Source organism: Ooceraea biroi, chromosome 10 (genome assembly GCF_003672135.1).
Source record: "Ooceraea biroi isolate clonal line C1 chromosome 10, Obir_v5.4, whole genome shotgun sequence".
Classification (NCBI taxonomy): domain Eukaryota; kingdom Metazoa; phylum Arthropoda; class Insecta; order Hymenoptera; family Formicidae; genus Ooceraea; species Ooceraea biroi.
In genome coordinates, this window is record NC_039515.1 from 10267699 (window position 1) to 10283167 (window position 15469).

General features: G+C 40.6%; 2 protein-coding genes across 2 annotated transcripts; one reads left to right on the top strand and one right to left on the bottom strand.

Annotated features, from left to right (window-relative positions):
* Nucleotides 1–6025: 6025 nt before the first annotated feature.
* On the top strand, nt 6026–9965 carry LOC113562699. The gene is made up of 5 exons (XM_026972843.1): nt 6026–6152; nt 6787–6894; nt 7064–7263; nt 8624–8811; nt 8981–9965. Exons 1-5 carry the CDS (start codon nt 6026–6028, stop codon nt 9798–9800), a joined length of 1443 nt encoding a protein of 480 aa, XP_026828644.1. The 3' UTR covers nt 9801–9965.
* Nucleotides 9960–13701, bottom strand: LOC105279427. The gene is made up of 3 exons (XM_026972845.1): nt 13073–13701; nt 12597–12986; nt 9960–12534 (listed from the first exon to the last, which is right to left on the bottom strand). The coding sequence occupies exons 1-3, from the start codon at nt 13699–13701 to the stop codon at nt 9960–9962; spliced, it is 3594 nt and encodes a 1197-aa protein (XP_026828646.1).
* Between the last annotated feature and the right edge of the window lie 1768 nt (nt 13702–15469).

The window sequence follows — 15469 nt, forward strand, 5'->3', positions numbered from 1 at the left end:
ATATGTCGAGTACTGATAGATGGGGTTTCACGTACAATATCGAGAATTTCTTCCTCTCGATCCATATTATGCCTTGGACGACCAACGTGATGTTGTGGTTGAAGTACACCTGTCTCTCCCATCCTTCGATGTAAGGTTTCAAACACTCGTCTTTTAGGATGTTGTCGCCGCGGAAATCGTATCTGGTATTGTCTCTCAGCTGCAGCAGCATTGCCATCACAAAGTCCATACAGATAATGCATATCGCGATATTCTTCGTTGCTAAACATGTTTGCTTTCTGTTATCACGATACAAAAGAAACTGCATATGTGGATTAACACTGTTTATTAACTTGAATTTCTTCCTTTCGATGAACGGCTTTCTCAAGAGACAGAAAAAGTGGGTATACCTATAAAAGTGGGTATAATTTCTATATATAGAAACATGTTATATACGACTATATATGATGATGTATAAAATATTATCTCACAATTACACAAAATCACAATTGTACAAAAAGACAATACGCAAATTACTTTTCTACTTATTTTTAAATTATTTTTCTTATTATTGATTGTACATAATATATGTGATCAGAAATTATACAAGAGAAAGGAAGTATGTATGGACATGTATGGACATATTTGATACATAATTTTATATGTTTCTATATAATTACGTACAGTTTTATATGATATCATACAGCACAGAAGCTTGCAGCAATATTGCAGTAATATTGCAACATTGCTGAAACGTTGCTGCAATGTTGCAATATTACTGCAATATTGCTGCAAACTTCTGTGCTGTATGGGATGATATATAAAAAATTTTTTACCGGGAAGTATCTTGAATAAATTACTTATATTGAATATTTATTTGTAATTTGGATTTATGTGGTGTGCGTATGTATATTTATATGTTATATAAAAATAACATATCTTTTAAAATAATATATCCTTTAGTGACAAAATATTTATAAAATGTAAAATATTTATAAAATTTTAGAAATAGAATGGGCCCCTCCAGTGCCTATTCTCGTGAGAACGCAACCAACATTATTTCATCTCTCCGATTGCACGGCTGCTCGCTTGTGTGCTACGTTGCCGCATGTGTTAGCGTCGGAAAAGTGGCATCTCTGCCGCAGAGCTCGTACGATTCACGAGCTACGATTTACGTACGATCGCAACGCCATCTATCAGAACATCGAGCAACTACTCTTGTGCTCTTGGACACGATTTGACAGATGTGTATATACAGAAAGTTTATTACATAGATAACTGTTTTATTACACTTCTGAATTCTTTTTTCAAAGCTTCCTTACATTCCTTCATTCTGTCCCTTTGTCAATGACTCTTTATTTTGTACGTACAAACTGCACAACTTTTATATTATGCACATTATTGTACTAGGTTAGGTCACAAGCCGGTAATAAAAATGTACTGTTTAAATTTTTTTTCTTTTTTAACATAAATTTGGAGTCATTGACAAGCATTTCTATCTGTACTGTAATTGTGGAGAAGGATTTGTTGTTTTGTGTAACCAAAAAAGAGTTATTTATGTAATAAAATTCTTTAATTTCGATGATGGCAACACTGTTTCACTAGCGACTCCAGGATCGCCTTAAAAGAACAATTAAGTAAAATTATAAATTATAAATTTATAAGGGAACAGTTAAGATGGAGCTGTGTAAATGAAAAAGATGTTATTAATGGTGATACTTATAAAAGATTACTTGAAAATGATATAATATCAAACCGAGACATTACTTTGCAATGGAATACTGATGGTGTTCAAGTGCACAAATCATCAAAAATGCAATTGTGGCCAATTCAAATCTGTATCAATGAATTGCCTTTCAAGATTCGAAAAAACAATATTTTATTATGCGATTTATGGTATGGCCCTGAAAAACCAAATATGAATACTTTCCTTCAACCTTTTGTTGAAGAACTTAATATTTGACATTCTGAAGGCATTCAATGTTTTGTTCCTCATACTGTTACAATACGAGTTCATACATTATTGTCCTCTGTTGATTCTATGGCGAGACCTTTGCTGCAAAGCATAAAAACTTTTAGAGGCAATCAAGGATGTTCGTTTTGCCTTCATCCAGGTGAGGAGCATACTGTTGAACGTGGTAAAACTAGGTTGTATCGAGGCAATTTAGGGGCAAAAAGAAGTCTTGAGCAATATAAAAGTGATTGTTTGAAAGTTATAAGAAATGATGAAATTCGTAACGGAATTAAAGGTCCGTCAATACTAATGCTATTAACTGGATTTAATGTAATTGATTCTTTTGTACCAGAGTACATGCATTGTGTATTATTAGGAGTTGTAAGAACTATGGTATTGTGGTGGATGAATGGGAAAAATAAAGATAAACCTTTTTACATTGGTAATAATACTAAAGTAAAAAAATGGATGAAATATTGCTTTCTATGAAACCACCTATTGAAATTACGAGAACTCCACGATCTCTACGTGATATAAAATTATGGAAAGCTTCAGAATGGAAAAATTTTCTTCTTTATTACTCTTGTAGTTGCCTTGAAGGTGTTAATATGCCAAAGAAGTATATAAATCACTGGTTTCTATTAATATATAGTATTCATATTTTCCTTAAGGATCAATTTTCCGAGACAGAATTTGAAAACGCTAAGAAGGCACTTACAACATTTGTTCTTTCTATTGAAGATATATATGAAACGTCAGAACTTATGAAATATAATTTTCATCTGCTTCTCCATATCCCCAAGAGTGTCAAAAATTTTGGAGCATTATGGGCTGTATCTGCCTTTCCTTATGAACATTTTAATGGTGTGCTGTCTAAAATGTTCAAAAAATCCCAATCAGTTCCTATACAGAGTTGCAAAAATTATCTAAGAATGTGTGCGCTTCAAGAAATGGTTTCTGATATCTTGTCAAATGAGAACTGTTCATTTATTACAAAAATTTTGTATGAAAAATTTGCTTTACAAAAATATTCATCAAAGTACTGTTTAAAGTATGGGAACTTTTTACGTCTGTTTGGCGTTCCACGTATAGGTACTTTAACTTTACGTGAAAAAGTTGTAATTGAAACTTTGATTGATCATGAGATACTAAATTTTAATGTACAATTTTTTAAGCGTTTTATATATAAAAATGTTGTATATCACACCGAAGAATATGAAGGTATGATTAAAAGGACAAACAATATCGTTCAAGTACAGAATAAGGAATTCGTGTCTATTATTCGCATTATATTTGTCAACACCGCCTTAGGTAATAAGCAACATTGCGTTCTTTTTGGATTAAAATTGTAATCTACTGGCGAATCTTTATATAGATTTGAAGCAAATCGTATTACTTCTAACTCCATTTTTAGTGTAGTTGAGCAAACAAATGAACTTGTAGCTATCTTTCCACAAATGTTATTAACAAAATGTATTATAACACAATATCCAAATAATATAAGAAAATTTTCTTGTTTTCCTTTAGTGAATTCAGTTGAAAGAGACTAAATTCTGCGCAATAATAAGAAAGGCAGTTCATGAGATTCTGCTACAATTGAGGTATAGTTGATGTATACTTAATAAATCGTTTGACTTAATATATCATTTGATATACATCTTGTTTATTTTAAATTGACCTATTTCTTGCTATCCTGATTTATAAAATCTTTGCTGTCGAATTTAAATATTGATAGAAGTACTGAACCTCAGTAATTTAGATATTGGCAGCGTGTAGTTTATCACCAGTACAGTATTATATATTAGTATTTAAGTATTGAAATCACTCACAAGGTAGTATTTAATCATTGCAATCCTAAGTATTGAAATACTTGTAACTATTATAAATTCTATATTTGAATCATAGCAGATCAAGAGACACGGTAGTGTCTCGCGCCAAGTATACGCGCAGCGAGACCGCACCGTGACACTATTACGCGAAGCGACGCTTTCGCAGACACTCAGATTATTAGATCTCAATAACTGCTGAACTTCTAAGTAGGCTCAATGGATAGCTTGGGGTCGAATTATACAACAAAATTACCTTTTTAAAAAAAGGTATAAAAAAACGCCAAGTATAAGCGCCCGCAGTTCTTTCAAACCCGAAATTCTTTCAAAAAAGAACTCTACAAAACTGATATCTTTCAAACCCGAAGTGCTTTCAAAAAAGAACTCTACAAAATTAATGATATTAACAAATTGCGCCAACTACAATAGGTATTTATGCAAACCAGAAAATCTATTACTTTTTATTATTACTCTTTGGCCGATATTTATTGTTGATTCTTATTTAAAACCATATTAAGTACAATTATAAGATATTTGAAACCAATCACACAGCCGTATTAGCATCTTAAGACATTACTTCAGATCGCGTCTGGAAATACGAACGGACTATGAATACTGGCCTTTGATATTAAAGTGCTATATCCAGTTAATAATATATGATTCTGTAATGACAGTTTTTAGCACATATTGTTTTACATTACATTCAACATACAAATAAATATTGTAATATTATTATCTCCTAGTCCGCATTTATCTCCTAGTCCGTTCTTATTTCCAGATGATCTGAAGTAATAATGTCTTAAGATGCTAATGCGGCTCTGTGATTGGTTTCAAACATCTTATGATTGTACTTAACACGGCCTTAAAGATTTTATTGGAAAAATAAAGGGTATAATAATAATAAGCAGATATTTTTATACGATAAATATTTTAATACATATACATGTATAAATATGTCAATACAAATGTGTTTTTTTAAAATACTTGGCGCTGATAAACCGAATAAAACATTCTCAACAAATCGAACCAATATGTTAATTGCCTTATTCTCTTTCTTCCTCTCTTGTGAATGTGTGTGTGTATTTCGGCGATGTGTTATGTAAGTTAGGTGTGTGTTTGCCCCTCTCTCGTATGCGCGCGCGCGTGTGTGAGACATTAGAGTTAAGTATAGAATAAGTGTAATTAACTACATTTGTACATATATTTTATGTATTTCGGCAAGTTGTTGTGTAAATTAGAGTCTAAGCAAATTATTGTAATGTTTAGATTATTTAAATACTAAGAGAATTTTTTATTCGGTTTAGCAGCGCCAAGTATTTTAAAAAAACACATTTGTATTGACATATTTATACATGTATATGTATTAAAATATTTATCGTATAAAAATATCTGCTTATTATTATTATACCCTTTATTTTTCCAATAAAATCTTTAAGGCCGTGTTAAGTACAATCATAAGATGTTTGAAACCAAACACAGAGCCGCATTAGCATCTTAAGACATTATTACTTCAGATCATCTGGAAATAAGAACGGACTAGGAGATAAATGCGGACTAGGAGATAATAATATTACAATATTTATTTGTATGTTGAATGTAATGTAAAACAATATGTGCTAAAAACTGTCATTACAGAATCATATATTATTAACTGGATATAGCACTTTAATATCAAAGGCCAGTATTCATAGTCCGTTCGTATTTCCAGACGCGATCTGAAGTAATGTCTTAAGATGCTAATACGGCTGTGTGATTGGTTTCAAATATCTTATAATTGTACTTAATATGGTTTTAAATAAGAATCAACAATAAATATCGGCCAAAGAGTAATAATAAAAAGTAATAGATTTTCTGGTTTGCATAAATACTCAACTAAAGTAATAGATTTTCTGGTTTGCATAAATACCTATTGTAGTTGACGCAATTTGTTAATATCATTAGTTTTGTAGAGTTCTTTTTTGAAAGAACTTCGGGTTTGAATTACTGATGACAGTACTTCGAATACTGAAAATAAGTAATTAATTACTGGATAATCAGTATTAAATTTCTGTAAGGGTTATTTTTATACTTATTTTTGTACTTTTATATGTATTGGTATTTGTCATTAGTAAAATATGAATCATATCTTATAGCACGTACAAGAAAAAAAAATAGTATGCCATCTCCTCTTTCAACATACATATCAACTAATGCTGCCACGAGTAAGTAAATTAAATTCTATTCATTATATATCATTTAATTTACTTTAGAAGAGAAAATGAGAAAAATGAACCATATTGATATTTCGATGGATCCTGCTAGCGCTACATCCTCAAATAATAGATCCACATCCTTAAGCAATAGCACTACATCCACGAGTACTATTTGTGATGAAGACAATAGAGAACAGAATGGTACGCTCATAAATTTCTGTTTATATTATAATTGAATTTCCTATTGTTACGATTTATTCGTGCAGAGTAGCGTTCCACCATTAACACTAAACGCTCTTCAGTCGAGACGGGTTTAGAAGGATTGCTTCTTGAAGTTATGAACGGATTTATTGAGGTTTACAGGCAAGACGAGAATACAGGCACGCGCAAGCTCTCTGCTGTTTCTTAATATATAACCGAAAAAAACAATGTCGCAAACCTAATAATACACGAAAACCAAAGCTATGCATGCCTACCAATATAAGCAAAAAGAAAACGAAAAGTTCAGCCAATCATTGTATTCTACACCTATAATAAGAAATGAAGGCATATTAGTGGCAATAACAGGAAAATTAATATTAATTATATCCATAATATATAATGCAACATAAATATTATATTTTCTAGAAAAAGAAATCGAAATTTATGTGCCACCTTCTTTGTCCTCTACTTCTATTCCTATACATATATCGTCCCACTTCAATCGCAAAATTAAACAGTATCAATAACATTGATACAATAAATGGTATATACAAATATTAATCCTTCATCAATGCTAAATTTTGCTTCTGTGTGTTATTCAGATTTAACTATAGATAATAAAATAATATTCCAGATGATAACAATCTTTTTCTGGAAGAAGTTACTCTTCCTGTTGTTCTGAAAGATAATATTAACACAGTAGAGGATGGACAAAATCCAACAGAATGTCATACATGTTGCAGTAAGTATTAGATCACATAATTTCTAACAATTTGAGTTATTTATGTTTTTCAGTAGTATATATTACATAATAGTATATAATATAAAAACATTAATAATAATATAAATAAAAAACATAATAGAAAAAAACATGATAATAAATGAATATTTGTCTTTTATATTTGTTATAGATGCATGCCGTGAAAAACAAAATATGATCATAAACAAATTAAATTTAGTGATAAATTTACTCACCAATCCTGAAACTAACCAAGCAAGTACAACAGAGACATACAACAATTTATTACCAGATTTCCAGTTAGCAACAACAGATGAATTCCTGAAATTCGAACAAGAGTTACAAACAGATAGAGAAATCCCAAAACAATTTGTGAGTATTTTACATACCATTTGCAAAATTCTTCTTTAATAAAAAGAACACGAGTCTTCTTTTTCTTCTTCTTCTTCTTTAACATATTACCTAGGGTACGTTCCACTTGACGCCTCCAACGACGCGAGCATCATTAATTCTATCTTTATTCAATCTTCATTGAACAATAAAGACAGAATGACGCTCGCGTTGTTACGATCGTCAAGTGGAACGTAACCCTATTATTTCACTTAACACGATCTTGTATTAACAATTGACTGAAGAGGTCCGTACATACAACACACTCATACATACCGGCTACTGAGTGTATCCAGTAGCACGACCGCTAGGCCCGTTCTACAATTAAGTCGCTGAATACTTAAAGCGCTTCATGCGCATTGACAAAACGGAACGATTTCGAAGCGCTGCACAACAGTAATGCAGTCTATGCGTTTCATGCGCAACTCGGAACGTACCCTATGTAGAACGGGTTAAAGGCGAAGCTGGAGTGACTAGTGACAAGTGTTGCCATTTGCACACATACATATACAAAAATTACAGTTGAAATGCTTTTTATAAAAATTTCGCAATATAACTCTTGTATGTATGTATAAGTACATATAAGATTTTCATACTTTTCTTTTTTATTACGCTTCTAAAGTCACTTCGTAAAGCTTCATTATATATTCCTTTATTTTATCCCGAGTCGGGATAACCGCAATTTTCTGCGTACAAATTGCGAAATTTTTATAAAGAAGCATTTCAACTGTAATTTTTGTATGTATATGAGTGCAAATGGCAACACTGTTTCACTAGTCACTCCAGGATCCCCTTAAGCGGCTAAATAGCAATAAAAGGTGATTGGTTCTTATCATTGGATCCAACCAATTACGTTCTAGTGCTACTTAGAGAAAAGTTATCGCCAAATTAAAAAATGATAATTATGTTTTATAATTTCTAATTACAGAAAAGCAGGATTGCAAAAATCGGTGTACATATATACATATATGTATATATATTTGTATTAAATTAAATTTTTTAATTATTTCATTTGGAAAAGGACTGTTTTACTATTCACTAAACATGTTAGTGATTGTTAGTTGGTGCAACTAACTAACTAATACAAAAGAATATAAAAACAAATAAGGTAAATATGCTGTTTAGGGGACCCACCTACGATGACGTTGACCTTGACACATGTTGTCAAGGTCACTCTTCTGAGTGACCTTCAGAAGGTTTTAGCCGTCGCTCGTTGTTTATTAAAAAGTTAATAACAAAAGAAGTTTGATGATTTCGCACGAATTTTCAGCTGTCTACGCGAAGCAAGGACTTGAGTTTGACATATATTACAAAGGTCACCTTCCCGAATAACCCGTACTAGGTTTCACCCGTCGCTCGACCGATCAACGGGTCGATCAACGGGACCGATCAACGGACCGATCAACGGGTCGATCAACCGACCGACCGTCGAACGACCGATCGACGGACCGATCGACGGACGAACGGGGGCGATCAACGAACCGATCAACGGGTCGATCAACGAACCGATCGTAACGGTAAATCGAATCCGTACTGAGGAGACAAGACCGGTCCGTCGAATCGCGCCACGATGAGAGTCAAGGCGCGCGGCAACGTCAGTTCGGAGAGGTTGCAACTGGTGCGCGAGTTACACGCGCCAGCGCGAAGAAACTTTCCTCGTCGTCGCGTGATCGTGCGCGGATACGACGACCTGTGGCAGGCGGATCTGGTCGACGTGCAATCCTACGCGCGGCAGAACAGGTTACCGCTATATACTGACGATCATCGACGCGCTAAGCAAGTACGCGTGGGCGGTACCTCTCAAGCGTAAGTCCGGAAGCGAGGTGGCCGAGATGCTCGCTCGGATATTCCGCGACGACCGCAGGTGTTCGCGGAACCTGCAAACCGACGAGGGCAAGGAATTCTACAACGCGCAGGTACGAGAACTAGCACGTAAGCGCGGTATAAATCACTATTCCACGCACTCGGTAATGAAGGCCTCGATAGTGGAACGCTTCAATCGTACGCTGAAGAATGAAATGTGGAAGGTGTTTACGCTCAATGGATCGTACGAGTGGACAGACGCGTTATCGCGCCTCGTGCGAAAGTACAACGCTCGCCGGCACCGCACTATCGCCATGCGGCCAGTTGACGTCACGCCCGCCACAGCTGCTCAACTGCTGTCCACTGTTTACAAGCGCGTGAAGATCGCCGCGCCAGCGAAATTCCGCGCGGGTGATACGGTGCGCGTGAGCAAGCATAAAACCATCTTCGCGAAGGGCTATACACCGAATTGGACCACGGAGGTATTCACGGTAACGAAGGTGCAACGGACCAATCCCGCGACGTACCTGTTGCAAGACTATCGCGGTAATCCGATCTCCGGTGGCTTCTACGAGCACGAGTTACTCAGAGCACGGCATCCGGACGTTTATCTCGTGGAAAAGGTGCTGCGGCGAAGAGGAAACGATGTGTACGTCAAGTGGCTCGGAATGGACGCGTCGCACAATTCTTGGATCAGTAGGGACAATGTGCTGTGATCGTACGCGTGTATCTTTTATTACATATATATATATATGGTTATATATACTTTATAAGGAAAGTTATAAGAACATGTAATACTGTGTATTATGTTTAATACGATGAATGAATACAGTATCATACACACGATGTGTTCTTTCGCTTTCCCCTCGTGTATGTCACTGTGGAATGGCGTAATGCCCCCACGGGAGGGTGCTGGTGCGGTCGGGTACGATGTACCACTTGTCGTCGTGCGGGCTGAGGGCGAGCTTCGTCTCCGCTATGGTGTAGACCCGATGGAGCTTCGACTGAATGCGCGACTGTTGGCGGGTCATCTCCACTGATTCGCTCAAACAGCGCGCGTAGTCGTCGAACGTTATCGTTCGCCCCACGACGCTCCTGCACACATCCTTGATCTTCTTCGTATCCTTCTTTCCGCACACCCTCAGCGCGTACATCTTCGCCCTCAGCCCGATGAATTCGGTCATGACGACGCCGTTGTTCTCGTCCTTCATGAGCCCCGGTACCTTCTTGTTCCACTGTGGCATGTTGTACGCGTTGTCCGCCGGATAGTTGCTCGTGTCGAAGCGCACGATGTCGCGCCTCATGTCCGCGTACGCGTCCTCGCACTCGATGCGGTATATCAGACTGTCCGTGTCCGTGTACATGATCCGACACTTGTCACCGTACAGCGGGGCCATGTAGTCGTAGTGGAACTCGTAGAGGCGCGTCTTCGAGATGTCCAGAATGCACATGCCCACGTATATCGGCCGGTTGAACGTGGCCTTCAGTCTACGTAGCTCCACGGCGAGATTCTCCCCGAAAACGGATCGGCTGTGGAAGTTAGGACGCGAGATAAGAGCCTCGGCACCGTATCTCCCCTCCCAGCGCGTCACGAGTTTCACGTCGACGCGATTGCGAACGTTCTCCATCGTCTTACCGAAGACGGCGTTGTTCATAAGCTTGTACAGGTTCTTCTCGAAATCGTTCGTCGCGCGTGTCCTAAACGCCGTGTTCAGCTCGATGTAGTCCCGGAGCCACGCGGACTGCGCGAACTCCAGCGTGCGGTGAATCCTCGCGACGCGAAGCCCGCGGCGCGTGCACTGCTGCAAGGTGCGATAGTGTATCACGTACCGCTGCTTATCGCACAGAGTCGCGAGGAGCTTTTCCTGCCGCTTGTCGGGCGGTGCCTCGCGCGTCGGACAGAACGGTAGGTCCGCGTGCGCGTCGTGTAGATGTCGCGGATACTCCAGGTCGACCTCGAGGATGTACCCTGTAGGCGAGTCCGAGGGGATCGCGTGCACGTTGAATGTCGAGACGTCCTCGACCCAGCGAAACTCCCCACGAGGCAACGGCTGACACATGGCCCATCCGTAAAGATTATTCACGTCGTAGTATATGAGATACGACGACAGCTCGGACGGATCGTATGACGGCACGTATCTGTTGTTGACTCGTGCGTATCTGTGCGAGCATTGACTTAGCCCACCGCGCACGCCGCGTTCTACGAACAGCCCCATATCCACGTCCGTCAGCAGCTCGAACTCGATGCCCGTGTGCAGCAGCATCGTGTCCCACGTGTAGCCCGGTAATGTGTAGTAGTGCGCCGGGTCCAGGCTGTAGCTCCGTATGCACGTGTCGCGAAAATTCTCAAACACATCCGCCAGGAGGAGAACGTCCGTTTTTAGGTACATGTCGCTGTACTGTCCGAGGTTCTCGATAGCGAACCTATTCCACACGGTTGTCGCGTGCGCGTAGTTGTCACCTGACACCGTATCGCCGGTCAGCAAACTGTGGAAGGACTCGCGCGGCGGTAAGCGAGTCTCATGCAGTCTCTTGACGCTATCGACGTACTCATAAGGAAATACGCCTTTCCACGTGAGGAGCTGGAAATCCTTCTCGGAGAGATGCCGAAACTCCGCACGTAGAATGCGCATGTGGCTCCGGTCGAGGTAGGACGTTAGTTTGTCGAGACTTGTGCTGAGAAACTTGTACGAGTTTATGAACCGCAGTTTCACGCACGTTCTGGCTCCGTACCTGTCCGCGGTGTTCGCGACGTTCTTCGTGAACGCAATGTACCGCTCCTTCGTCAGCGGCAGTAACTCCACACTGCCCTCGAAGGCGTTCGCCACGTCCTCGATGATGAAGTGCGCATCGTAGCCGGAGAGATTGTGGAATATCACGGGGATAATGTGCGAGTCCTTATAGTTTAGGTTGCACGTCGAGTGCGCCGGGCCTCTATAGCGGCCGGTTAGGTGACAGTGATCGCGCACCCGGGTGTCACCCGCCGCGAACGGTTTACAGCACACGTGGCACCGCGCTGCATCGCGAAGTTCCTCGCACTGCTCCGGGGTGAGGTCCCTCATGGGCACGTTGGACGCTAGGATCGTCTTGACGCGCCGCGCCAGTTTGCCGAGCTCTCCGACGAACCACGACACGCAGTCCTTCCAGCGATGCGTTCTGTACGCGGACAACGACTCGTCGTACGCGCAACGCACGTAATATCCCACGCTGAACGCCCTGTGCCGTTGATACGCGCCAGCCGCCGCCGCATCCTTCGCCTGCTCATTCTTTTCCAACGTGCACTCGAGATCCACGTACACGACGAACGGTGCGCGCTCCTTCCTCTTGTAGTTTCGGAAGGCTAGCAGCTTATCGTCCTCGCTGGGCAGGACTATCGCGCAGTCGTTGATAGTCTCGCAGTCGATGGTGTGAGCGGACAGCCTCTCCTCGGTTGGGAAGTAGTGTAGGCACCTGCGTGAACATTATGATTCTTTTGTGATATGCTGTAGGATATTGTTTCTACGAAAACTCACTGATCGCAGATGTACTTCCGGTGCTGCTTCCTGTTGCATTGGGCGCTAACCAGGCGCGATAGATCCTTGATCCACGCGAAGTGTCCCGGCTGCTCCGCGCGGCTGTCGGGCTCGTACAGCAGGTTGACGTATTTGTTCCGCTTGTGGTCGGTTAACCGCAGCGGAACGATGGCCCCTCGCCTGTTATCGTCATCCTCGGCGAATACGTTTATTGATATTCCGTTATTGCGCTCGAACCTGCCCATCTGGTCGAGGGTCATGGGAAAGTCTCTACCAGTCACATCTAGCACAGCAGCGTAATCGGGATATTGCGCCACCCTTTCTGCATGTTTGGCGCAGGGATAAAGAGCGGCGACCACCGCCCGCACGAAGCACGCGTTGTCCGTTGATCTCACGTTGACCACAGCATGTTTCACTTGGATCGCGCGCGGTATATCGTTGACACCATGGGGGGGGGGGCACGCATGGGGTTGTACCTGTTCACGTTTACCGTTAGGTTTAGTATCTTGGACAACGCCCACCCACTGTCCCGCTCTTGGAATTCGTCGAGAGGCGCCAGAGTGATCTCCATCACGCGCTTGTCGTACCACTCGCGAAGGTCGGAGGTGGGTAACAGTCCGTGGTTTCGCGTGGCGATCGTCTTCACCGCCGTCTTCTCGCTCGCTACAAACTCGGCGTTGAACGCAGTGTTCACCTTCACACCGTTAAGCGTAGCGAGGCTACCGCGCACGCGCTCGATCACCACGTTCCTGGCATCCTCGAGAAATCGACGTGGCTCGATGTATCCACCGTTGACCACCGCACCGGTGAGCACGCGGTTCCTGAACGCCGTTTCGACCTCCGTCCAGGAGAGTCCACTCTGCTCGCCGAGTCCCGCATCCACGTACTCGAATCGTCGTCTCAAACGGTTCCTCACACCCTCCAGGCGCGCGATCCTCGCGACCGCGGCGAACCTCCGCCCGGTTACCGATCGTGAGCTTCCTCCCCCGCGCGCGCACTCTTCCCGCAATGTTCGCAGGTACTCGTCGCACTTAAGTTCCCACTCGAAGTACGCACATAGCGTCTCGACGCGCCCGGCGAGCTCGGTGAGCTCGCGCTCGTCCATCGTACTCACGGTTCAAGTAGACTTTGTCTTACAATTCGCTGCACTTGCATGTCACCCGATAACACAGTTTGCAATGTCCTACTATATATATTTTTTTTTATTCTTATTAAAGGTAATGATTCCCTTCTCTGGATACATGAGTTTGCGTCTATTTACATGCCTTCCTATATTTATTTCATTGTATGCCTTTAATTATCTTGTTTCTTTTTTCTTCCATCTTTCTCCCTCCTTCCTTCTGTTACATAACTCCAACATCCATTCTATTCCTTCTTCCTCTTCTGCCATTATCGATTCTTCGGTCTTAGTTGTTCTGAATTCTGTGCATTCCTTCAGTATGTGTTGCTAAGTTTCTTCTTTCTCTCCGCATAATCTGTACGTTTTCCTGCTTTCTTCCTCCCAGTATCTATTTCCTTTCCATTTATTTCCGCACCTAAACCTTGCTATGGTTTTTATCTTCCTGCCTTTTCCCTTCTGGTCTAAGTATCTTGCTCTTCCTTCCGTCTTCCATCTTTTGTATTCCTTTATTGATTTTGATTCTTCCACCTTCCTCCTTCTTTCCTCCAGTTTCCTTTCCCTGTAGATATTCATCCATTCTTCCACCGTGTTTGTTCCTAAATCCTCTCTTGCCTCTCTTGTCCATTAACTTGTTCCGCCTTCTTCATAGAACATCTTCATCCTTCTGCCCCATTGTGTTTTCTCCCATTCTGTATTGTTGATCTCTCTCCTGCACTCCTTTAATATCTCATTTTCTGTTTCTCTCTTCATCTTTTCTTGGTACTTTAATACTCTTCCTCCTGCTTCTATACTGATTTGTTCTGTTTTTGTTTCTTCTCTCACTATATAGCCTGGTGTACATCTATCTAGTCCTAGCGTCCATCTTATATATCTTTCTTGTAGTGTTTCCATTTCCTTCCATTCTCTCCTACCCATATTTCCACTCCATATAACAGTATGCTTTTGACCATGATATTGAACATTAACATTCTTCTGCCGTAATCTCCTCCAAATTTCCTTTCTCCTATTACCCATATCTGCGCCATGGCTGCTGCTACTCTTTTCACTACATCTTTTATGTGCGCCTCGTCCGTGTTGCATTTGTTAAATGTAAATTCCAGGTCTTTAAATTCTTTGACCTCTTCTATTATTTCGCTCTTCCATCTCCATCTTCTTTCTTGTTTTACTTTTTCTTTCTTACAAATAACCAACATTTTCGATTTGTCTGCATTCAGTATTAATTCTTTTTCTTCCAGATATCTCTCCAGGCTCTTCATCATTTTCTTCATTTCTTTTTCCGTTTCCGCCATCATTGCTAGATCATCTGCATACGTTAAACTGTGTATTCTCTTTCTTCCTATTTTAATCCCTCCGTTCTATCTTTTCTTTAAGAAATCTTCAACGTTTGCGATGAATATTATGAAGAGAAGTGGGCTGAGTGGGCACCCTTGCCTCAATTCTCTCTCTGTCCTGAAACTGCTTGTACACTTGTCCCCCATGATTACTCTACTAATTGTCTCTTCATAGATATCTTTTATTCTGTCAATTAATCTTTTGTTGATGCCATATTCTTCTAGTACCTTCCATAGTTTCTTTCTGTTCACCTTATCGAAAGCCGCTTTTAGGTCTGCAAAGAATACGTACAGCTTCCCTCTTTCTTTCGATATCACTTTTTCTGCCGCTGTTTTTAGTGCGAATATGTTGTCTATACTACTTCTCCCCTTTCTAAATCCCGCTTGCGTTTCTGGAAGAATCCATAGTCTTTCTGCTTCCT

Bases quoted from the DNA above. Each gene is read 5' to 3' on its own strand.
- LOC113562699 (XM_026972843.1), top strand. From the start codon at position 6,026: ATGAACCATATTGATATTTCGATGGATCCTGCTAGCGCTACATCCTCA. The intron at 6,895-7,063 runs GTAAGTATTAGA...TATTTGTTATAG, and splicing joins AGAATGTCATACATGTTGCA to ATGCATGCCGTGAAAAACAA. The intron at 7,264-8,623 runs GTGAGTATTTTA...AACCCGTACTAG, and splicing joins GAGAAATCCCAAAACAATTT to GTTTCACCCGTCGCTCGACC.
- LOC105279427 (XM_026972845.1), bottom strand. From the start codon at position 13,701: ATGGACGAGCGCGAGCTCACCGAGCTCGCCGGGCGCGTCGAGACGCTA. The intron at 12,987-13,072 runs GTACAACCCCAT...GGTCAACGTGAG, and splicing joins CTAACGGTAAACGTGAACAG to ATCAACGGACAACGCGTGCT. The intron at 12,535-12,596 runs GTGAGTTTTCGT...ATGTTCACGCAG, and splicing joins CGGAAGTACATCTGCGATCA to GTGCCTACACTACTTCCCAA.